This window comes from Macadamia integrifolia, chromosome 12 (genome assembly GCF_013358625.1).
Source record: "Macadamia integrifolia cultivar HAES 741 chromosome 12, SCU_Mint_v3, whole genome shotgun sequence".
NCBI classification, from domain to species: Eukaryota; Viridiplantae; Streptophyta; class Magnoliopsida; order Proteales; family Proteaceae; genus Macadamia; species Macadamia integrifolia.
The window spans coordinates 16,698,844-16,719,174 of NC_056568.1; the positions used below are offsets into that span (position 1 = coordinate 16,698,844).

The 20,331-nt window shown below is 39.8% G+C and overlaps 1 protein-coding gene and 1 long non-coding RNA gene across 6 annotated transcripts in view; one reads left to right on the forward strand and one right to left on the reverse strand.

Moving 5' to 3' along the window:
* Positions 1–1,426: 1,426 nt before the first annotated feature.
* On the forward strand, positions 1,427–6,572 carry LOC122057435. Its single transcript, XR_006133529.1, has 2 exons — positions 1,427–2,145; positions 6,330–6,572. It is a non-coding gene; the product is annotated as an uncharacterized LOC122057435 (long non-coding RNA).
* The window catches only part of LOC122057434, a 16,026-nt gene continuing 398 nt past the window's right edge, over positions 4,704–20,331 (reverse strand). Inside the window, exons 2-4 of one of the 5 annotated variants that reach the window (XM_042619537.1) lie at positions 19,760–19,841; positions 16,925–16,978; positions 4,704–5,945 (exon numbers count right to left, since the gene is read on the reverse strand). In XM_042619537.1, the coding sequence (XP_042475471.1) occupies positions 4,873–5,931 (1,059 nt within the window). In that variant the 5' untranslated portion in view covers positions 5,932–5,945; positions 16,925–16,978; positions 19,760–19,841 and the 3' untranslated portion in view covers positions 4,704–4,872. Of the gene's footprint in view, positions 5,957–16,924; positions 16,979–19,759; positions 19,842–20,331 lie in introns of those variants that run through there. The other 4 variants (XM_042619540.1, XM_042619538.1, XM_042619536.1 and 1 more) reach the window with 4 other exon arrangements.

Sequence of the window (20,331 nt, forward strand, 5' to 3'; positions counted from 1 at the left end):
CTACCAAGAACTTCGAGAGGCCACGATTCTGTTCATGTGGTTGTTGACCGCTTCTCGAAGATGGCCCATTTTATCCCATGCTCTAAGACCTCCAATGCATCCATAGTAGCCAAACTTTTCTTTAGTGAGGTTGTCAAGTACCATGGGTTACCCCTCACCATAGTGTCCGATAGGGATGTTAAGTTCACGAGTCATTTTTGGAGGACCCTATGGCGGATGATGGGAACGAAACTCCGTTTCTCCTCAGCTTTCCACCCTCAGACCGATGGTCAAACTGAGGTTGCCAATAGGAGCTTAGGGAATTTATTGCGTTGCCTCATAGGAGAACACCTTACCAGTTGGGATCGAGTCCTTAGCCAGGCCGAGTTTGCATATAACAGTTCTAAGAACCGTACCACTGGTCTGTCCCCCTTTGAGATCTGTTCAGGATACCAGCCTTGGGCACCCATAGACCTTATCCCAGTCGTGTCTAGTTCTAGGACCTCCCAATCAGCCGAATCTTTTGCTTAGCATATATATGATTTGCATGCAGGTATAAGGAGACAGATAACACTGAGCAATGAGCAATACAAATCGAAGGCAGATGTGCACAGAAGGCTACAAGAGTTTCAAGAGGGTGATATGATGATGGTAAGAATCAAGCCACAACGTTTTGTTAGGGGAAAAGCGAGCAAGCTACATGCTCGTAGCACAGGTCCGTTCAAGGTACTCTAGAGGATAGGTGCCAATGCGTATGTTCTTAATCTTCCAGCCAGCATGGAGATCATCAATATTTTCAATGTTGAAGACCTAGTCCTATACCATGGTACCTCTACCTTCACCTCTTTTTATCCTGATGACCTTGAAGACTTCCCTTTCAACATTGATGAGACTTCTGAGCCAAGCCAACCACTTCCCCCCACCTCGTTACCACTTGTGCCTAAGGTCACGAGGAGAATTGAAGAAATTGAGGAAATCCTTGATGAGAGGATTGTGTCCACACACACTGGAGGTTCTAGAGAGTTTTTAGTCAAGTGGCATGGACGTCCGGAAATTAACACCTGGATCACAATGCAAGAAGTCCAACAACTCAACCCAGACCTACTTGAGTATTACATGAGCATTAATTCACCAGAGGTGAATTCTTCCAAGCCGGGGAGAGTTGATGGGGACATCAAAGTGTACAGGCGCAAGAAGAAGAAGTAGCCATCTTTGTGGCTGGAAGAATAGAAAGAAGAAGATCTTGTGGGCCCCAAGCTCGATCCAGATTTTAAAAGATCTTAGAAGATTTTAGAAGATCTTGTGGGTCCCAAGATCGATCCAGATTTTTAGAAGATCTTAGAAGATTTTGTGGACCCCACTAAATCTTATTTGATTCTAGTACTTTGCTTTAAATTTAGTGATATTTGATTGTCTTACACAATTAGGAAACTAGGATTTCTTTATATTGATCTATTAGGTAGTTTTTATTTCATGCAATTGAGTTTCTAAGTATTTTTTTATTTTTGGAAGTTTATTCTTTTTAAGTGTAAGGCCATTGGCCATTGTTTATTTTCAATGAATGTTAATTGAAAAGAAAGCCAAGAGCAAATCCCCACCCCTCTCATGGTTCTCTCTCTCTCTCAATCTCGACTTTTCTCCCCTTCTCTCTCGCCTCTTTCTTCCCTTACTCTCTCGGCTCTCTCTTCTCTCAATCTTCTTGTCTCGCCTCCCTCTCTTTCTTTTCAGTCTTATTGTTTTTATTTTTCTGCTGTTGCGTTATACTGCTGCACCTGCTGCTGCGTTATACTGTTGCACCTGCTGCTGCGTTATACTGCTGCACCTGCTACTGTGTTATACTGCTGCACCTGTTGCTGCATTATTACTACTGCACTTGCTGCTGCGTTATTACTGCTGCACCTGCTGCCTTACCCCATTGCTGCTGCAGCATAATTCTGCCGGTACAAAACTGCTCTGCTGCAACTGCTACCTCTACCTTACTGCTGCTGCTACGTACTACTGCAGTTACAATATTGCTGCCACTGCACACTGCTGCCTTTACATCACTGCTGCTACTCTCTCTACAATTGGCTGGGTGTATCTTCTTCAACAAAAAGTGGACTACAACCTCTTTATTTTGGAGAACCTGGATTTCTTCTTCTCTCCTCAGATCTGAATAGCAGTATGGTAAAGTACTAAACTAAATCCTCCCCACCTCTCTTAATCCCTATTATATATATTGCAACCCATTAACGTTGAAGTCTGCCTTTGCCCTTTGTTTATGCCTATTTTATCAATTGTTGCATATCTAAGTTGGGTGTCTAGATGGATTTGTGCTGAACCTAATATTCATATGTCATTTGTTCCCTTTCCCATGTCCCCACTTGAAACTTGAGTAAGAATTTATGTGTTTTTCTGTCTAGATTAATATTGCTTTTGGCTACTTTGTTTATTAGTCTCGCTTTATCTTGCATGCTTAATCGTGTTTGCTGAGATTCTTTGGTCTTATTTACCTAAGCCCCTTGAGTTAACCTACCTAGTTAGTTAATCTTGTAGGAGACCTAGTCATCTAGGAACCCCCCCTACATCAATGTCTCACAACTATCGAGTAATGAGTTGAGAAGTAACAAAGATTAAAATTCATCGTTAAGCATCATCTACATGGAGGAGAGCTGATTCATAATATTTTGCATTTTGTTCAAATGTTCTGCAATTGAGCTTCATTCTCTGTAGTTTAGGTTTATAAGTTTTCTAATAAAAAAAACTTTGTTTCCAATAGTCTTCCTTTCGTACAATCATTCTAGTTTCTCGCACAGTAAAAATATTGACATGTGATGAAAAATGGTGTTATCCAGAAATTGGATAAATCCACACTTTCTAATTCAAAGTCTTCCATTTAACATTCATTAGATATTTTTTTTGGATTTGCCGTATCACCCTCTACTGATGCGTACAGACCCTTGCATTATAACAAGTCTTTTATCTTCATTTTCTAAATCATCTAGTTGCTTCCATTCAAGTTAATAATTTACATTTGTGGTATTATTCTTCATCTTTTACACATGATTTCAAGAACCTCTCTCGGGCACCACCTACTGGGACTTGGGAAGAACTCACACTTAAAACTAGCCGTCAAGAAGAGGCAGAAGTCCTTATATTCAAATCGGGGTACTCACATCCAATGTGAGATCTTGCTTTCACATGTAACCCTAACAAACTTATACCTACCCAGAGATCTTCCAGCATTTGAATTTCATTTCATGGGTGGGACGTTCCCTAACATTTACAATCCAAGATGATGCAAGGTGCAGTGGCATGCAAGTTTGGGTTCCTCGGTGATTTAATTGTGTGATAAAGGAAATCTAGCATCACATAGCTGTGATACGCCTCGAGTTACAAGATCCCATTTTCTTGGTGTGGCATAATTTCCATCGAATTTTAGCTTAAAATAATCATAGGTAGAGGTTAAAAATACCATAATTTACAAGAATTCTACCGCGATTATTAGTCGAGAAAAAGAAGCATGAAAGACAGATGGCCCCTATGCCTGAGCATAGGGAAAAGCGAATTGATCTCTCATCCTTCATGAAAAGTAGAAACCCCCTACCATTGTTGATGCTTTTGCGTGTGAATGTGCTGATGCTGGGGCCACTTTTAAGAATCCTCTGCCTTTTATTTATTAGATGTGCTATTGTCGAGAAACGTTTTGTTCATCTATAAACAACAAATAGGAAAAATAGCCTAAAAGGCTTCATGGCTCCACCCAGACATAGAGGGTGACGAAATGATCACCCCACTCCTCATGAAAGATAAAATCCCATTGGTCCTTACACTGGCGTAGAGGCCACATTGCCTTTTAGGGAACCTCCATGGCTCTCCGGCTCTCCCTATCAAATAATAGTCCACAAATCTTCCAAGGCCAATGAACATGCTTCTGATTGGACAGATTATTCACCACTGCACAGCCCTTCCAAATCTCTATTGAGATCTTTACCAACGAGATCAATCCATCAAGCCTTGTCTGATGGCTCACACCTCAGCCTGTTAAGCCATAGTTCATATATGATGAGATCAGTAAACCATTTCTTACAAGGCACTGGCTTATCCGGCTTCTTTGTTTTGTTGTACAAAACTTCCGTCCACGAGGCTGACTTAGTGAATGTGATATTAGATATAGGGAAACCGTTTTTGGGGGACCCAGATCCTCTCCAGCCACAGGGCATCTGAGTGCATCCGACGGCTGGGAGGATCTGCAGACACACCCGTATGTTTGGGTGCATACCCAAGTCCTCCAGCTGTCATATGCTGAGTTGGGTGTCCCAGCTGCTGGAGAGGATCAGAATCCTTTGTTGGGGGTGGCATCCGTGTTGAAATGTGAGACGGTTATGGAGGCAGAAGATGATCATTGGGATGATATAAATTTGATTTTGACCCAGGGAGTGAGATTAGTAATTACCAAGAAGGGATTGGGATTGGGATTGCAGTTGTGGAAACAACACATTCCGCTCTATCCACAAGTAGACAGTAATGCTTAACATTCCAAAGGAAAGAAGATTATCAGATTGAGGCAAATGGTTGTTAATTTGTTATCACTCGATTGAAAGAAGGATGGTGGACTAAGAAAAAGTGGCAACAGCTTGACAGAGAATCACCTTAAATAAGAATTTCCTTCTTTTCACATAATGGCAGTTGGGAAATAAAAAAAGAGAAAAAAAAATACATTTAAACAGAAAGAGATACAAACAGAGAAAAAAGAAGGATTTCTTACTGATTTTAACAGCAACACTGTAACATGGCATTCCACAATTAAATGAGACATCAATGTACTGATGAAGAGGGGGGCAAAACAGTCAAATGCTAATATCTACCAAACTAACCCTACACAATTATCATCCCCCACTTAATTCTTTCAGGTCACATTGTCCCCATTCTCTGGCGATTTCTACGATTTAGCCTCCTATGTGACCTCCCCAAATCCACCACTCTGCCTCTGTGGTGGCCAACAGGGGAACCATGATTATTATCGTCATCTCCTGCACTGGCTGCACCACCAGTTGCTGCGATACGAGAGATTCCACCACGGCCATTTTCATCCAATGGGCGGTGGTAACCCCTCTCCAACCTCCTCAGGCGTGTGTTAAGGTTGACTCCCCCCATGTTGCGATGGAACAGAAGAAATAAATTAAAAAAATTCTCTCCTAAATCCACATCATAACTATCATCATCGTCAGCATCCCCCTCATTATCTGTACCAAAGCCACGATGGCGTCCTTCTATAACATAGTCTCCCAGGACCATTGCCCCTGGCATAGATGACCTTATTGTGCTTATCACATCATCATGCTCTCTCTCATGCTCAAGCCGTCTCCATTTTTGTTCAAGCACAGGGTCCACCTCACGGGGTCGTGCAGATGGGTGCTCTGCCCTCACATGCTTCCTGAGCTCCTTGAAAGTTCCAACAAATGAGCAATCATCCTGCATGCAGCTCCTCCTCTTCTCATTTAGATATTCACGAGCAGGTTCCACCACAGTCCAACCTTTCACCTGCCCTCGGCAAAGAGGGCATGCTAGGTCCACTACTTCACATTTCTCATTAGGCCAACCAGAACCTGAGCCACCAATAGGGTTGTCTCCCAACCCATGCCATGGTTCAACAGAGTGAGGTGACATTACTTTGGTGTATGCTTTCTTGTACTGGTCAAGGCAGTTGGAATAGCGATAGCTGGTACCACACATGTATGGACGACATCCTTTGTCATGAGAGGAGCAGAGGAGAAGAACAGCATTATGAGGGTATTCCATGCACACTGAACAGGTTGCATCTTCCCAGTCTTTTTTCTCCAAAGCATGGGAACATTTCTTCTGGTGTGATTCCTTCACTGAAACCTCCCGACGGCAAGATGGTGATGGGTATGGAGTTAACCTGTACCTACGGGCTCCAAGTCTGCGTCTGCCCCTGCCACCCCTCGCCATTTTCAAGTAAAAAACTGTAATTTTACTCGGGGAACACAAAAAGTTAGAAACAGCATAAAGAAAGAAATAAACTAAGAGCTGCAAATTACCAGGAAGAAAATCAAATAAATGGTTGTGAAACAAAATTTAGAAATAGCTAGATACATGCATGTCGGACGTTTTTCACATGTGCCCCTTTCATAATTCTCTAGTCAGAGAAGTTCAATGATTGAAACCCTTCCCCAAATATTCAAAAAAAAATTTGTGCTTTTCAACATTTAAGTACTACAACCGAAAAGAAAATTATTTACTCAGTTGCAGCACCTTAGTAGGTTATCCTTGTCATACATTTATTTAGACAATTGTTTTCTCCAATTTCTTCAGACTATCATTTTTTTATCCTTGTATTATACCAACAGATTTCAAACATCCCTGTACAAGAATCTGATAGTAGTTGTAGCTCATGTGCACACAATGAAGACCTGAAGTAGCAATAAGCCAATAAGGTATTATCCATGCCATGAAACCCGACAGGTGGAACTCTAGAGGAGAGGCTTCACGTTTATTGGATCTAATATATAATGAACAAAAGGGACTTGCATTTTACTTGTAACCAATTCTATCAAGGTTCAAAACATTAAAGAATTGCACATCATTTGAGGCCCTGATGACAATAAACCTTATCTGAATTTTTTTGAGTTGTAAGATCACAATTGTAAATATAGTAGAACAGAAAATACAAATGCCTATCAACCAACCAGAGTAAGCAGGGAACAAAATCAAGGGCATATAACAACAAAGTCTGAACACGTCCTTGCTTCCTTGCCCTCCCCTGCGATCCTGTCCCATGGTCCCACCCTCCCCTTCAACCCCACGCCACCCTCTTTGCTACCCCACCATGATCATTGGCATTGCCCCCAACCCCACCCCCTTCCCCGCCCCCAAACTCCCCTACCCACCTTCTTAAGGGTGTCAACTGGTATGGTACAGTATGACAATAGACCAAGGGCGGATACCGAGAAAATTTGGTACGGTATGGTTTTGACTCGATACGATTGCAGTGTGATTTCATTATTTGGTACGTTTTCCATATTTCGGTATGGTTCGATACATACCGTCATGCCAAATGGTTGTCTTAAATACCAATACCAACAATAACAAACTTAACCTTAACCCAACTTAATGGGGTCAGCTACATAAATCCAAAAAAGAAAAAAAGTGAGTTAGAGGAAAGAGGTAACAGCCCAAGTCTGGAGATCTCAGCTAAATGGGTTGGCTATGTGGATCCTAGCCCTCCAATAGGCTATATCCAAAGTCATACTTGGGACAAGACCTAGACTATGCATGGCATTCTTCAGCACTTCGCCTATGGTCATTTGGCATATCCTCCTTCCAACTGTATAAAATCACTCCTCCTTACCAGGGCATCCTTGGGTCTCCTCTGGACATGGCCATACCACCTCAGACAAATTCCTTACTTTATTCTTCGTACTTTTGCCGCACATCCATCTTAACATCCTTGTCTCAACTACACTTAACTTCTCTATTTGACACTTCTTAACTGCCCAACATTCCGCCCCATATATCATGGCCAGGCGAATAAACAATCCTATACAATTGTCCCTTAAGTTTTAAAGGGATAGGCCAGTAATAACACTCTATAAGCACCTCTCCACTTCATCCATCTCACTTTAATTCTTTGGAAAATATCATCCTCTATTTCACCATCTTTACTTATAATTTACCCCAAATATCTAAAATAGTCACTTTATGAAATCTGTCTCCTCAATTTTCACCATTTCAATATCTATCGTAGAGCGACTGAAAATTACACCTCATACACTCCGTCTCGATCTACTAATCTTAAAACATCTTGTTTTCAAGGTTGATCTCTATAATTCCACACTTAGAAAAAAAAACCATTGTCATATCAAAATCGTAACGAATCTCCTTCGGTATGGTAATTCGGTAGTTTTTTTTCGGTATCGGTACCAAATTGACACCAGTACATCTTGTATCCCTGCCCTCCCCATACAACACACCCCCACCATGCTTCCTACCCCTGCACTGCCCCACCTCTTCCCTATGCGACCTGCAACCCACCCAATAAATAATAATAAAAATTTTGCATCCAATGATATTTAATTGAGGAGCTTAACAATTGTAGTTGTTCGAAAAGTTGTATAGCCATCCATGAAATTACGAGTTCCAATGATAACAATGGCTCCAATCCCATCTCCCACAAGCATGATATTGGTCGTCGTTGTCTTCTTCAAATCCAAGTTCTCTCTATACACACCCTTCTTCACATGGATGACATACTTCCTTCATTGTAATCAAGAGCTTGAATCATTGCCTCTACAATCGATTTGAAGTGCCCACTCCCATCCAAGGCTACTACTACGTCTATTCGCCTACTCTTGGGCTTCGCGGCCAGTAGAAGCTCTCAATCTTCAACCATGAGCCATGTCAGGAAACCCGACACTAATTCCTCCTTGTTGTCCTATCTTTCGTCTCTGGGTGGTGTGAAGAGTATGCTATGCATCTTACTATACACAACCAAAACGTTGGAGATAGCTGTGAGAATTGTTGTAAGCTCCTCTCAACGCAATTTCGAATGCAACCGTTAGTGCCCTCAAAGCCTTCCAGGCATGCGTCTTGGTTAGTAAGAGCAGCACTTAGCCATGCTTTGAATTTCCCTTGGAGGGTTTCTGCTTGGTGATCGGATCTTGCGCATCTTCAATAACGACCATGTCAGCTTGGACAATGGAGAAATCGAGCAGCTTTCTGCAGTCAGATGCCCCACCCGGCCACCCCTCTCGATGTCGACACAGTACGTGTACAACATACCCACCCACCAACCCCATTGGCTGGTGCTGGTCATGGCACCTACAGTTTGGGGTCATTGCAGAAACCACGACAGATCAGGTTGGAGTAGTAGCCGTCAATCCCAGCTTCTTCGTCTTCTGCCCGAATTGACCCCACCCCTGCTTTCCTACCCACCCCTTCCCTGCTTCCCTGTCCTTCCCCCAGCTTGAAGAAGAAAACAAGAGAAATAGAGGTTAAAGAAGAATAACACAATAGACAATGATAGGAGTCAATTTCTCCTATTGTGGTCAATCCTCAGTACTTATAATATTAGAAGATAGACTCATAATAGGAAACCTACTAAAAGTGTAAGACTAATTACAAGGAAAGTAAATAAGCAAGACATAAAACCTAACTAACAACTAAAACACATACCACGATAGGGACACTACCCCTAATCGTGGTCAATGACAAGTAAGCAGACAGCGTACCACAGGGTTTGACAGAAATACCCTGGTACATATCCTTACACTAACAAATTACATGAAGAGATTGGCGAAGTTCTAATCAAGAGTTTAGGTAATTAGCATTTGGGATTGGAAAAGTCTAGATCCTTACCTATTTGGACCACTGGCAGATCAGCCAGATCAGTTGAGATAATAGATGACCAATACTGATGCTTGGAACTTCTAATGGACTAGTTGAGCAATCATTACTAATTTAATGGGAGATCGTGGCAACAATGCTCCAATTGAATTACAATTTTTCCTGTTCATTGCCATATTTCTACATGCTGTGCTAATAAAATAATTTCGATCTGCACAGATTTGCCTCCTAACAACATTTTGCAATAGCAGTAAAGTAGCAAACTACTGACACTGTAATCAATCAACGATTTTCACTGTAATCAATCAACGATTATTTTTTTTTTTTTTCTTGGGGTGGGGACGAGGGGGAGGCCATCGTCGAAAGATTCGAGCAAAGAGCAACTTCTATTGATAGACAAAAAGGAGCACAAATCCCTTTTAAGTGTCTAAATTTCAGTTTTAACTAATTGTTTGACCATTGTGGATATGGAAATTTTTCATACAAGTTAATAAGTGGGGAGGCAGTAGTAATCACAGAAATCATGGAAAAATGGGTATTTTTTCCATAGTCGAACAATTCAAAGACTAATTCTTTTACAGACAAAAAAAATGGCGAACCCAGTGCATGAGGCTCCCGCCACTATTGTCAAAGCCTTAGCCCCGCTTCGCGGATAGGCTATTTCCCGACTTGAACCCATGACCACTAAGTCGCAATGGAGCAACCTTACCGTCGCGCAGAGGTCCACCCTCAAGTATCTAATTTCAGTTTTAATCATATGTTTGGCCATTGTGAAAATGGGAAATTTTCATACTAGTTAATAAGTGGGGATGCAATGGTAATCACAGAAATGATGGAAATAAAGAAATTTCCCCAAAATTAAATAATAATAATAAAATAAAAAGATGGAAGAAGTTAATAAGCGGGGATGCAATAGTAATCTCTTGCAATGCCTTCTCTACATAGATCTGAACCAGATCTGATACAGTGATATCCCTTGTTCCACCAGGATCAAGTTGCAGATACCATAACATCTTATTACCTTGAACTTTGGATCAGTGGTTGGTAACTTCTAAGAGGTACAGGTCTTGAGAGTTTATGCTTAAAATCTTTCAATGACAGGAGTTGAATTGAGAGAGTTCACTTATTGGAGCTGATTTTGTTCTTCCGTGGGTTATCCATCATTGTGGTTAAGAGGTTGAAGAAAGTTTTTTTTCTGTTTTTTTGGTTTTTTTATTGAAATTACAATCAAACCCTATTGTGCATAGTTACTTGAAAGCCAATCCAGAAATTTAAATATGTTTTGTGCCCTACTTCAATTTAATAACTGGAAACCCCGTCTTTCCAAATTCTATTTATTACTGGGTCCATTCACTTGTTTACTTACATATAAGGTGTTGTATTGTTCCATAAATTACAGAATTGCCACTACCATTGTTATTTGAGTTGTTTATCATCTAGGGAGTCCCATAGTGAGTTATTAAACCCAAAATTAGTATCAGATCCAATTTTTTTTGTAGTATTCTAACCATTACAGGAGACTCACACATTACCAACCATAATTGTCAAGGCGACGCCTAGGCATCCAGGCAGCTTTGCCTAGACTGGCGCCTTACCCGCATAGGTGGTGCCTAGGTGACGCCTTAAAAATTCCCCCCCCCCTCGACCGTCTTGGCTCGCCTAGGCACCATGACAATTATGTTACCAACCTTGAGCTTTATACAAGGAGCTCACTGAGACTTAACAGTAGACTGAAAGGAAGATTTGAGTCCAGATACCATAAGAATTTGGCAATTCCAAGATGCACTTAATGTTGGAAAGCCTAAATATCAACAAGAGAGGCCAAGCAGTACCACCTACACCCATTCCCCAATATGGTACCTTACGATTGTCGATGTGCCTAAAAAGACAGCAACCCGAGCCAGATGCAACAGTTCTCAGACAAGGATTAGGACATCAAGGTTGAGGTTTAGGATTTTGACGGCAAGAAAGAACCCAAGGAGTTCCTTGACTGACTGACTAACCAAGTCGAGAGGAAGCAAATATTGAATGATAAATTTCGTTCCTCCCAATACAAGAAGGTGCTCTTCTACAAGTTGGTTAAGTTTCACCATGACATTAAAGATGTGGATATCTACACCATGGAGTTTCACAAGTTGTCCTCCAGATGCAAACTTCAAGCCCCAAAACCTGCCGCCATTGCAAGATCTGAGAAGACAAGTTGAAGACCTGCGGAATCTCTTTTGTTTCATCCTATCAACTGGCACATATGATCCTGTTCTGGAATTAATTCCTAGTTATGTAGCTGAGAACTGGCTCTACATTAATTGGTATCAGAGCCTACCATGGCTAACATAGACGATCTCTACATGGAGGTGATGAAATTATCAAACCGTATGACTGCTATTTAGAAAAAGTTTGACGCCAAATTTGGTCTCTTCTACCTTCCACCTCCAAAGGATGCTACCAAGACAAAAGAAATTTTGGAGGTGCAACAAAAAATAAATAGTTCTCCCAAAGAGGTCTATGTTGAGGGATTCAAAGCAGAGAAAACCGAGTAGACTGTAGACGACCACCAAGAATTACCCGATGAGATCGACGTTGCACCAGAGTTTGAAAAGGAGGAGATCAAGAACATGCCAGACGAAATTTCCATGGATACAATGTTCAATGACAAATCTGATTTTAAACTTGATCACGTCGAGTTCATTATGCCGCCAAAATTTTTCAAAGAGCGAGAGCCACAACTCCAAGACTTTATTCCAAAAACTCATGAGCTGCCGAAGTATTGTTTTGGGCTGAAACTGGATGTGCACCACGCCAAGATTGTCCTTAAACTATACAAAACTCGAGGACGAGTTTTTTTTAAGACAGAGTGAGTTGATGCAGATCAATGCCTGAGAAGAAGGCTGAGAATCAACTTCAGGGAAAAAAAAGTTTTTTTTACTGTTCAAGTGAACAGTAACCAATATGGGTCCTACTACCAACTTGTATGTGGAGAAGACTTAAAGAAGATTCCCTCTTGATTCATGGGCCATATGGCCAGCTCGCATGAAGGAGTTAGGTTGAAAGATTTTGGGAACTCTTTGATTGATATAGCTAGTTTCTAGTTTTAAGTTTTAGTTTTTTACTTTTAGAAAGTAGGAATTCTAATTTATTGGGTTTCTATTTTTGTAAAAGGGAGGGATTTGATTTGATTTGTAATTAGTTTCCAAATAGGAAAATATCTAGTTGTAAGGGGATTCATTTCCCTTCCATGCAAGGAAGGACCCAATGTTGTAATTAATTTAAAGTTTACAAATAAAGGAAGAAGGCTGATCTACAGCCCACGATTGAATGGAAAAAAAAAAAGCTTTGTGCTGGAAAATTATGAGATGCAGTGTTGTGAGAGACAACTTGGGTGAGATGCCCTAGGGAAGAGTGAGATACTCGACCCAACCTATCCCCCTTCTCCTTTTTTATTTTCTGTTTATTTCTTTCTTTATCTTTTATTTTTCCAACGATCCTGATTGGTTTCAGCCCTGTTCGAGTTCAGTTTGAAGCTTGATTACAAGCCCCATCACCTGCTGCCATTGCAAGATCAGAGAAGACCAGTTGAAGACCTGCAGAATCTCTTTTGTTTCAATATATCCACTGGCAGCACCTATGATCCTGGTCTGGAATTAATTCCTAGTTATCTAGCTGGGAATTGGTTCTGGATTACTCTTGGACAGCTGTAGGGGCCTTGAAAGGAGCCCCATCGATTTCAGTTTTGGCTTTCTTTTTTACTCCTATTTCTACCTTGGTCAACACGTTACAATGGACAAGCAAAGGATCGATTGGAAGAATTAGGATTTGTTATTTGCTTCCTTTTTCTTGTCTTCCTTCTTATCAAACAATTTAGTTTCAACTAGGAAAGTTTTAAATGGGAATAGTTTCCTTTTTTATTACTCCCTATTTTGTGTAGACTTCCAAGCCTATTTAAGAGAATCAATCCCAGCTTTTTCGGAGAGAGTTGAGTTAATGAAATTAAAGCTTCATGGCTGAGAGATCCACTTAAGTGGGTGAGACCCCTATATTTCTGAGAGGTTGTGAGGCCAAGGGAGAGAGTGAGAGACTCGATCCAAACCTATCTACTTTATCTTCTTCTTTCCCCACCTTCTCCCCTTCCATCGATTCTCTTTACTTTTTCTCTTCTTTAATTTATTTTCTTTGGCAATATTACTTCTGTCTGAAGGTGGTTACAGACTCCTTGAAGGCTAGTCATCCCTACAGCTGCTGATTCAGAGAACTTATCCAACCACCTATGGTCCTGCTTTCTATAAGGAATTCGGCTGCCATCTTGAGTCTTTAGATCTGGACAACCATTCATCATTTTCGGATGATATTTGGACGGCCACATCAGCATATCAAGAGCTTCACTCAACCAGCAATTCAGGCCTCCCTGTGGCCTGGATCGAGTTATAGAAGATCTCCAGACTTTGATCAAATTTCAAAATCTGAAGTAATTTGTATTCTGACTTAGATTTCTGTCGTAATCTTTTGGGGTTTCATTCAGTATATTAAGGCCTGGTTTCGATTGCTGTTAGAGGCTTAGTTGTTGATTGAATATTAGTGTTCTGAATGCAATCTTATTTTTCTGGTTTTGACCTAATCTGTGTCTAACCGATTAGTGTTTTTGAGTTGCTACTGTTCGCCTATTTAGTCCATGTTATATACCACTATTGTTAGTTAATGTTGGAGTTTTAACTTGTAATTGGGGTAGGGTACCCTTGCAACCAGCCTTACGCATTGACTGACATGCCTCGATGGCAGAAGTTCTCTCCTCCTAATATGCGCCCCAGTCTATTCACCCTACTCATGGAGTAGCAGTTCCACAATCTTTCTCAAGATATGTGCCACACTAGCATCAAGATAACTACAAGGGCATCTTGGGTACGCATCCTAACTCGACAAAGTTGAGTTCTTTTAAGAGCAGGAGAGCTGATAAGTTACCCATAAGATTATGTAAGGGATTATCTTGAAATTTTTACATCTTATTTTATCTTAGGAAAGTTGGGTATGCAACAGAGAATTGGTTGTTATTTACTTACCTGGTTTACTACAGTTTCTATTTCTTATTAGTTGCTATTTTTATGTTTTCGGAGTTTTATAAGAAGTAATCACCCAACAATGTGATAGATTTTGAGAATGGAACGAAATTTCCCTACGGTGTTGCTGCAAAGAGCTGTACATGCACAGTCAGATCCCCTATCCTTTGATCTTCTCCCTTGTTACAGGTGCAATCCATCCACACTCTTACTTTATTTCCTTCTAATGTCCCTTTGTTACCCTATCATCATATTCACCTTCTTTCTTCGTTATTCTGTATTTTTCCTTTTCTTCTGCTATTTCTTTTTGTTTCCTCAACTGGTACTCTGTTTCAGCGACTATAAGAAGCCATACCGAGAAAGTTCAATCTCTGGCAATGCCTTTACTGTCAGCCTGAAACTCTGGGTATCAGGTCAGTACTCTAGGTCGACTGAAACCCCTTGACTGTCAGCTCCTAAAGTTCCCTCCGTAGTGGTTTATAGATCTGAACCAGATCTGATACCCCTTGTTCTGCCAGGGCCTAGTTGCAGATAGCCAAATACTATTACATTATTTTACCTTGAACTTTGGGCAGTTGTTGGTAACTTCTAAGAGGTCCAGGTCTTGAGAGTTTATGTTTAAAATCATTCATCAACGGGAGTTGAATTGAGAGAGTTAACTCATTGGAACCGATTCTGTTCTTCTGTCAGTTCCCCATCATCATGGTTGAGAGGTTGAAGAAGGGGTTTTTTTTTCTGTTTAAATTACAATTAAACACTATTGTGCATAATTACTTAAAAGCCCTTCCTGAAATTTAGTTCTAGTTTGCCCCCTACAATTTAATTACCAGAACCACCTTTTTCCACATTCAAATTTTTGCTGGGTCCTTTCACTTGTTTACTTACATATAAGGTGCTGAATTGTTCCATAAATTATAGAATTTCCACTACCATTGTTATTTGAGTTGTTTATCATCTGGGTAGGCCCCTAGCGACCCATAGTTAAGGTCATTGACCCGGGATCACATCAAGGTGCCAATGCACCCTTCCAAAACTTGGATGCCCAGGCAACGCCTTGACAACTATGTTTGATATTTAAATACATTTCAAACTGGCTCAAAGCCAATATCTCAGTAATAAAGAAACAAAGTTCCAGCCAAGACCCAGAAAAGTTGAAATTGATAAAACTCCCAAAAAAATACAGATCAAATTGTTAACATGCATGTGAGCAGGCCCATGTAGTTAGAGGAAACCTCTTATACGGAACATTTTCATCTGCAAGGAAGTAATCCAATCCATCTACTTTCAAAACAAAGGGGAATTAAGACCTAAGTGATTCTTACCCATGGTTTAAGAACTCAGCAAGATCTCTCTATTTGAAAATGGTGAGACTAGATGAGAGACGATATATAAAATGTACAATATGTTGGTCGAGATCTAGATGAATATCACGGTCTCAACTCAACTTGAGACCAAATCACATGGGGTATACATAATTTCAACCCTCAACTCGATATCTCTCGCCTATCTCGCCCTGTCGTGAAGAAAAAGTGAGCTTTTGATGGTTTTTCTTGCCAAATTGCTCCTATATAGTGTAGATTTACAACTTCAACACTTTGAGATTGGAGATTATCACTTCATCATCAACCTTTGGAGATCCTTTTCTACTCAAGAACAGTTTTAGATAAAAACAACTTCTCAAAACCATTTTTTCATAGAAACATAGTTAATAATTGTTTGGTTTTATTGTGGAATAGCCTTGGGTGAAGGATCCGAAGACTACTTACATAAGGTACAAAGTCAAAGTACCATTTTGGGTTTGATTTAAAAAAATAAAAAAATAAAAATTGATGTTTCCACTATGTTTAGAAGGCCTAAAATATGGTAAATGGCAAGTTTCAGGAGCTACAAAGCCCATATGGCCGTCGAGACCAATCACCGAATCAACTGGGAAAAAATACAAGATCTCGTCAGATCTCTCTCTCTTGGTTTAGCGAGACTAGGCACGAGATCAAGATCTTAAACCTTGTTCTTACCTACGGGGAAACCAAGAAAGAGAATCACGAAGATATTTTATGAGTTTGAATGTGATACAAAGTATGATTCAAAAGATATTCATCTGAAAACCCCCTAAAACCAAGCAATTCAAAAAAATACAAAGTAGCATGATTTTGAGACACCTTCTTCAGGACCAGGAGTGCGACGCACCAACGCAAAGCCGTTGGCGTCACTTAAGGTTGTGATTGAAATGTGTTAAATAGTGTTCTCCCATGTCAATGGATATGGCACACACTAACAAATTCATTCACCATAACTATGTTTGGCATCTAGATAGATGCATAGATAAATCAAATTTACAGAATAAGATGTTTTATATTTACTAAACAAAATTTACTATAAGCAAGGCAACACAATGATACTTAATGATTGTTCAACATAGATTATCACTCACTACAGATTTTTCTACATGCAACATTATGGATCAATGTATCTTTTTACCCCCAAACAAGCCACTGCATGATTCTGGATAAACAAATGGTACAGCTCTCACAAGCCAAACAAAGACCAGTTACCTCAAATTAGAGAAAAGTTCTTCTAGGTAATCTTGGATGTGCTTCCTAAGCAAGCTGAAAAAAAAAATTCAATCAGTCCAACAAGGGAAGCATTCAAGATGAACATGCATCCAAAAAGAAAACCAAACAAAAAGTCCTGCTTTTCCAGGGTCCTGAATTGGGTGGATTGGAATCAGTAGGTGGTTTTGAGAAATTCTTCTTACATACACATGTTATGCAAGAGTAATTAACTAAAAATGGCAGGAAGGGAAGAACGTGGCCTTAACCAAACAGCAAGGTGAACCTTCAAAAATATATATTTTGGCAAAAAGTCCACCAACATGGCTGTGAATGTCCCTTAACAAGGCGACCAACCAATGTACAGGAATTCTCTACATTGGTTGTCTACAATCACTCATTCTACATCAGCCTCATATCATTTACCAGTAACAGCTAGTTTTCAGCATGCATGCAAAGTATTACCTCAAATGAATGAGGAAACCACTTGGTTATAAATGCAGTTATGCCCAAGAACATGCAGAATCACACATTTTGCAAACATACAACTCCCTAGAAGAAATTAAACAACACAAAAGATCATGCCCTGAAACAAATCAACCACCCATGACAGTTATGGTTACTCTAGAATTGCCTGAGCTAAAATGATTACAATGTTCAAGACCTTAAAGAGGGTAGGGCACGAAGCTCCCGCCACTGCAGGGTCTAGGGAGGGTCATAATGTACACAGCCTTGACCCCTGCTTCGCAAAGAGGCTGTTTCCTTACTCAAACCTGCAACCACTAGGTCACAATGGAGCAACCTTACCATTGCGCCGAGGTCCAGAACTTTCAAGACCTTTTAGAAGCTAAAATTGCTGATCACTAAACCAGATTTCCAAGCAAAGTGAACAATGACAGCATACTACACTTCCTATGAAATTTTTTTTTTTTGGGTTGGGGGGGGGGAGGGAGGAGAGACGAAATTGCAATTTTTTTTTATAGAAACTAGAAAGAGAATAAGGTACAAGCTAGTGATACAACAAGAACATCAAGGAGAACAACCCAGCTCCTGATGCCATATTGGTGTCAAACCCATAGATCCATCAACCAAAACCATCACAAAAGCCAACGCATCCCTAAATCCCAATACAATATTTCGAAAAGTATGTGTTCAACATCTAGCTCAAAAGCTCCAAAACTGACTTATGGATTCCCAAAGATGTCCCTCAAAATAAAGAGACTCAATTGCAGACCCTATCATCATTCAAGAAACCCAAATACAAACTTCACATGCTGAATTACATTTCTTTACAGATAAAAGGAGGAAACAGGACCTCTCTGAGAGATAATAAATCCACAAGCGTGCACATGTATCTTGGAACTAGAAACCTATGATCAGCAGAGCGAAGGAGAATATATCAAGAACAAAAAACATTTTTCACCCCATTGCCTGTGTTAAGAAAATCCATTACAACAATTTTAGGGGCCGAACCTCTTTAGCAAGCTGACAGGGTTTGAGATACCATGGAAAGGTCTCAAGCTAAACACAACCCTCAAGAATAGGTAGATTACCCTTTTATACAAGGGAAATGACAACGCATAAAACAAGACAACTCTAACCGGTGAACCAATAAGGAATGCTTTCTAAATGTTTAGTTCCACATTATTTAGCATTTCCCAAAAAGTTTATCCAAATAACCAACAATATCAATCAATTAAGTATGTGCAAGGTCATCAAATGAAGAAATTAGGATCTGGAATTCAATAAGCCAAGCTGAAGATAAACAAACCAACGTTTCTTCCGTTGTTCTTGATGATATGTACAACAACAACTGAGCCAGATCCCAAAAAAAGGGTCTGCAGCAGTTAATGATACATATTATATAATTTTCTTTTTCTTATAAGGAATTTAATCCTTTAACCACAATTTCAGCAAAGCAAGACAGTCAAGCAAACAGCACAATTGAACACACTTGGCAATGGGTTATACACTTGGCAATGGGTTATCATAGAAAAGAATCCCCATATTTCTTTTAGTTATACACCTACTCCCACAAGAAGCGCAATTCCAATTAGTACCAGTTAAGTTCTTTGTGGCCACAAATTGTTAAATCTTTCAATCAAGAATCAATTGCTGAAGTCTTCAATCTTAACAATTAACATTGAATGTCATCAGCACTTCCTACAAAATTTTCCCTTGGCAACTTGCCAAGAGAGAGAGAAAGAGAGAGAGAGATCCATATCCCTTGGCAGGTTCATAAATCAAACCAGTACTAGTTGCAACTTTAACTATCCACTTAAATTCTAGGTGTGAGAAGAGTTTACTTGTATTGGAAACAAAAAAGTACTCAGTTGGATCTTCAATCCCAAGTATAAGGTTCTATGGAAGATTTGTTTGGTTTCGTTTGGAAGTCCAAATGGACCAGGAATTCCACATTGAAGTTCATGGAAAATTGGGAAGCGCCATCACTTCATTTTCATCCAGCACCAGTCAACAGTAAGAAACCAAAAGTTGCCAAAGAAAGTTGCTTGAAACTGCAAGCAAGATGCCATGATCTGGAATTACATAACAAATGCACCAACATAGGTCCCTCTTAATATTTACAGGGTACATCAAGGACATCCTTACATACTGTTCAGATCTCCTGGTCATGTTAGAACTCACAAAAAAATTCTGCACATTGAAAATAATAAGAAGCCAAGACAATGACTTTTAACAAATGATAGCCCCAGATATTCAATGAACTACGGCCACCGACCCTCCAAACAGAGACCCACATATGAGAAATCCCATAACAGCATTGATTTAAAAGTTTAAGAATGGAAAATCAAAATTAAACAAAAAATAAAATAGTACCAGAATTGTACTTCTTCTGCAACTGAATTTTGAAATGAATTCAACCAACCAGAATCCTCACCCACCACAAGGTTCCAGCCAACTTCAGATCCAACACAAGCTAGTTACAAGAACCGAAATGCACCCATTGTAGCATTCCCCCAAAAAATCAAAACCCAGATTTCTAAGTTCCCAAATAACGTGAATGACGAAAGCACCACAATGATATACAGTTGTAAAAGACAAACAGCAATACTTCATAAGCAGGAAAGCAAGACGAAGCAACTCACATATTAAACGGATGCCCCAGTTTCCACGAGAAAAAAAACAGAAATATATATATATATATATATATATATATATAAAACTAATAATTAAATCACAGTCACATGCAAACTATCCTTTTTTACTTTTAGTTACCAACTGACATTTCAGATTTTAAATCTCCAAATTATCCAAAATATATAACAGTAAAGAATAAAGTCAGAAGCATTCAACAACAACTACCTATAAAAACCTAAAACCCATAAAAAAGCGTCACGAGGAAGGATTCAAATTCAAAATTTCAATTCATTTATTTCACCAAAACAAAA